General features: G+C 27.8%; 1 protein-coding gene across 1 annotated transcript in view; it reads left to right on the top strand.

The window, feature by feature from the left end:
* The window catches only part of LOC108692244 (facilitated trehalose transporter Tret1-like), a 96,033-nt gene extending 91,849 nt beyond the window's left edge, over window positions 1–4,184 (top strand). The window contains exon 4 of the mRNA XM_018200419.1: window positions 3,781–4,184. Within this exon, the coding sequence (XP_018055908.1) occupies window positions 3,781–4,184 (404 nt within the window). The remainder of the gene's footprint in view (window positions 1–3,780) is intronic.
* Window positions 4,185–5,065: the final 881 nt, after the last annotated feature.

The following is a 5,065-nucleotide window of genomic DNA, read 5'->3' as shown; positions in this document are numbered from 1 at the left end:
ACACACACACACACACACACACACACACACACACACACACACACACACACACACACACACTGTCTACGTATATGCATAATGGATTAGAACTCGCCTTGCTATCTTACTGATGCAATGAGCAACATGGAATTTTAAATCTCATTACTTTGTTAAACCGAAGAATCCATTTTTCGAACTTATCATTGTCTTTGCATTATCGGTTATGATAGCCGAACACTTCGAAAAATTTATATTAAATTTTTGAAAAATTTGATTAGCAATTTCGAGAATATCTCTCTCTCTCTCTTGTTATATTATGTAATGACATTATATCTAAAAGCTCCTCGATATAAAAAATCGTTTTGCATAGTTCGAACAAAAATACTCAATTGACTCATCTACCGATTATCGGTGCTTTCATTGAAACATAGTGAGAAAAAAAAGCAAAATGCTAATAAAGATTTTTATTTTTTTTCTAAAGAAGAAGTAATATCGTCGATTCTTGATTTTACAGTTTTGTCACTTAATGGAATTCTGCTAGCTTCTTCAAGAGTCACAGAATTTCTGAACGACTCTGCGGTGAGGTATTCTTTTACAAATTTTTCACTGAACGGCTTTAAATTTTTCGCAATTAAATTCGAAATTGCATATAACGCTATAAGAGCTTCTTCTGAAGATGTAGCATTATCGACAAAAAGACTCGAACCTTGTTGTTGAACTAATTTTAATCCTTCAAATCGAATTTCTTTTTGTCCATATATTTTGAATATTCACTTGAATGTTTAATATTATAATATCTGTGAAGATATTAGATTAAGATTGTATTTTTTTACGATAGATGGTTGATAACTGCATAAAAAAAGCAAATGATTTTATTATGAATAGATGTAAAAAAAATTCTTCCCACGCCTTATTAAAAAATTGCACATATCTATTCATTTTCTAAACGCATTTATTAATATCATACCAGAAACAAAGAAATAATATTTACAAGTTTTATACTGTGATTTTCTTTTATAATAGCGTATTTCGCTTGTAGTATTATGAAACGCAACACTATCACATGTAAAACTGTATCATACGTAAAATTATCACACGTAACACTATCATACGTCGAATATCTATCATATACGTAACATAATCACATGTAATACTAACATTATTATTACACTAATAGTATCTTCTATTTTTAGAAATTTACAATACGAATCCATAAAACTATATTTCTCTATAATCTCAAATAAGATCTTTAACGTATACGTATCGTTAGCAAACGACCTTTGAGAAATAACGAAAGAGAAAAAACAATTGTATAATAGCAGCAGAAATACATGCGTATATAATAGAAGGACGAGGTTTAAAAATCTATTATGGATATATTTAAATCTCATGATTTTATCATATAGTTTTATATCATTTATAATAAATTGTTTTTTAACAATTTTTTGTGAAATGTGTACGTTAAAGGTCTTATGCGAGATTATAAAATTTTGAGGATTCACACTGTGTGTAAAAAAGGAATTACTATTAGCATGCTAATAGTGATTTGTGATAGATAATACTACATATGATAGTGTTCCTCGTGTAGTTACATGTTAGTGCAATGTTTCATAATTTTATACTACGTATAAAAATACGTATAAAAATACAAGCAAAATATAATAGTGTACTTGTGAATATTATTTCCTTCTTTTTAATATAATATCTGTGTTTAGTTAAATATTTTGTATTAGAATATTTTACTCTTGAGCAGTATATTTTATCATCTTCTTCGATATTTTTTTAGTAGAATAGACATATGGAGGAAACCATTAAAAAAAAAACGCATTTGCAATAGTACCTCAAAGATGATGTGAAAAAAAAATCTTAATTTTAATTATCGTACATTAGTGTCATTTATATTTTTGCAAAAAATATATCTAAATAATAGAAAATTTTATTTATAAAAATTATGTTAAAAGTAAAATTTTTTAAAAAATTTTTTCTAAAGATACGCTACCAACGTATTTTTCACTAAGAGATAGCGCCAGCCGCGTGATCGACGGCTCGATCGTCCAGCGAACGATAATGGGGAAACAATGGGCGTCGGAAACAAATAATGTACTTGTTTATGGTAGGTATTGCAAATGTGATGGTCACGAAAAAAATATATAATACAAAGTGACTTTCTACACCAAGAACAAGTAATGATAGCAGTTGCGCCACAAATATCATATTTTATTATAGAATCATTTTGGAAACAAAATTCAACTGGTATTTGGAACTGTGCCTGTTTATTCTGTACATATCAACTGTAATGTATCAACTGTAATATAGCTGTAATAGCCTATATGCCTGTTATAGGCTGTAATTGCTGTTTTGCCACGAATATTCCACTTGGATTGATGATGTCTTTTATATTCGATGTTGCTGCTTTAACAGATGTTCACATAATTTCTTCTAGTAGATATACTCATTTTTTCTTAACTAAATCAATACTTTTCGCAATAAATTTTATTTATAGATTTTCACTACATTAAATAATAAAATTTTCTTTAAAATGATGTCAATTGAGCGTCAAGTTATTAATTGCTTATCAATTTAACTTGTAATATTACTATAGTAATATTACTATAGTAATTTAATTGCGTTTATAAATCCCATATTTTATTTATTAGACCAATATTTTTTTTTGCATATCTCGAGAGGGTAAAACATCTCTTCGAAAATAACGGATTTTGAAGTTTTTTAAAAATATTTCTTTAACTGTAACGTACATAAAAAAAATTTTATCTAAAAGTTATCTAGTTTTTATATTCTATATAAAAATATAAAAGACAGATTGCAAAAATAAATCTTGCAACAAATTGTTATAAACAAATTAAAAATTAATTGTAGAGAAAAAGTAACTACACCAATCTGATTATATGAGAAAAATTATTAAAAAGGCATGTACTCTTTCCTAAACATAATTCTTTTCTAAATTGTTTTGTTTATAGAAAAATTATTTGTTTCTAATAATTAATTGTAAAATTGATTTTTGCAATGTACTTTTAACATCAAAAATATTTTTTTATGTTCCGATTTTATTTATAATTGCCATTTTTTTTGCTACCTTTGACAATCTAGGCACATGGATAGAAATAACTTTCTATAATTTATTAATTTTTTTGCATAAACATAAAAAAATTTAAGTATGCTTCTTGTAATTTTTTCCGTACAATCCGTAATCGATTGGTGTAATCAAAATTTTTCTACAATTTATAATAATTTGTTTATAACAATTTGTTGCAAAATTGATTTTTGCATCTTTTATACATGTCCGTTATACAGAGCATAAGAAACTATACAACTTTTATATAAAACATTTTTGAATATATTTCATAATTTAAAAGATATTTAAGAAAAATGATATAATCCGTTATTTTCGAGGGAGTGTTTCACTACCTAAACCTCGAGATAAGCACAAAAAAAATATGGATCTAATATTTTTTCATGCTCTATAACTATCCAAAGCTCATTAAAATCGATAAAAGTTCCGATGGTTCTCTTGTGAGCACCGAAAAAGAACACAGTATATTAAATATGAATATTTAAAATAAACATGAGTGTTAAAAAGATAATTTTGATTAGGAAAAATTGCTCTTTTGTCACTAGAAATAAATGTAACCGAAAAACTCAATAATAACAAAAAGTTTTTATTAAGTGCGCGCGCGTGTGTGTGAAAACATAAATTAATACATATTTGACAGTAAATGTTTACATAAATAAAACTAAATATAATAATTTCTAAATAAAATAATTTCAAATTTTGATTTGTAGGATGGTTTTACAAATTGAGGGATCAAAATCCAGAATATGACGACTTGTATTTTTGGATGCCGCCAACTTGGACAACTCTCTTTTTCGCTGCTTTCAATATCGGTGTCGGACCGATTTCATGGGCGCTATTAGGCGATGTTTTTCCTATGCAAATCAGAGAGACTGCCGTTGCCTGTGCAGCTGCTTTTAATTGGGCCCTCTCTCTAATAACAGCAATAGCATTCGGAGAGATGCTGGGTGTCCTTGGTGTCCCAAAGACTATGTGGCTCTTTGCTGGCTTTTGCTGGACAGCTGGAGTACTTTGCGCCTTATTTGTAAAAGATACTCGTGGTCATAGTCTGGCCAAAATACAAAAAAGTTTTAGCCTTGAGAATGAGCAAATAGAAATGAACAGTATGGAGTGAATTTGAGATCAGACGATTGCAATAATGATGTGAATATCTCGCAATGAGAAAAATGACTGGTTAGATTAATAGGAATTCTGATTGAAAATAGACGAATCAGAATTTTCTGGTTAAATCTATTAAAATTTCAGTTCAGATAACTGAAATTCCAATTAATGTTAAAATCTTCAGCTTCATTTTCAACCAGACATTTTTCTCAGTGCGATTATTAATTTGAAATATGGACTTGCTGAAAATGAATATTTTCTGATATATGTACGGCGGTAATTTAAAAGCTTTCATTTTATTCTTTATTTTTAATTTATCTTGGAAATTTAATCGTTTTTTTTAGCGTTTTGATATAAGCTGCAGCACACGATAACTGTCAACAGTGTGCTTTAAAAATGATAACATAAATCATGCAAAATAAATATTTATCATATTTTGCTAGCTAAGATATAATTTCGAATCGCTAATCATATTGTTACAAATAATTAACATTTCATCGATAAATCGGTTTTATTGCAGTTGTAAGCAGATAGAAGATAACTTGATCACGAAAATTTCGTTTTAAAGGATCTTCTATAAATCTATTAAACTTATCATCAAAAATAAAAATATAATAATCTTGTAATAAGAAAATGTGTTATCTCATTTTGCAATTGTGGAATATTGAAAGCGTTCGCGTTAGTGTGGCAGTCCCTGAGCAGTCCAAAAAGCGGAGATTTGCTGTATTTTAAGTTAAAATATTATTAACAGATATATTTAGTAATAAGTTTTCTTGATAAGTTTAATTTCTTGACAAATTCAGTTTCTTGAAAAAAATAACATGACTGCGAAAACCATTCTAGTGAAAAATAATCATCAATTAGACATCAATCAGACATGCAATTGACGGCAAA

Source organism: Atta colombica, unplaced genomic scaffold (genome assembly GCF_001594045.1).
Source record: "Atta colombica isolate Treedump-2 unplaced genomic scaffold, Acol1.0 scaffold67, whole genome shotgun sequence".
NCBI classification, from domain to species: domain Eukaryota; kingdom Metazoa; phylum Arthropoda; class Insecta; order Hymenoptera; family Formicidae; genus Atta; species Atta colombica.
Note: the sequence above shows the minus strand (reverse complement) of the source record. Positions and strands in the feature narration are given on the sequence as shown.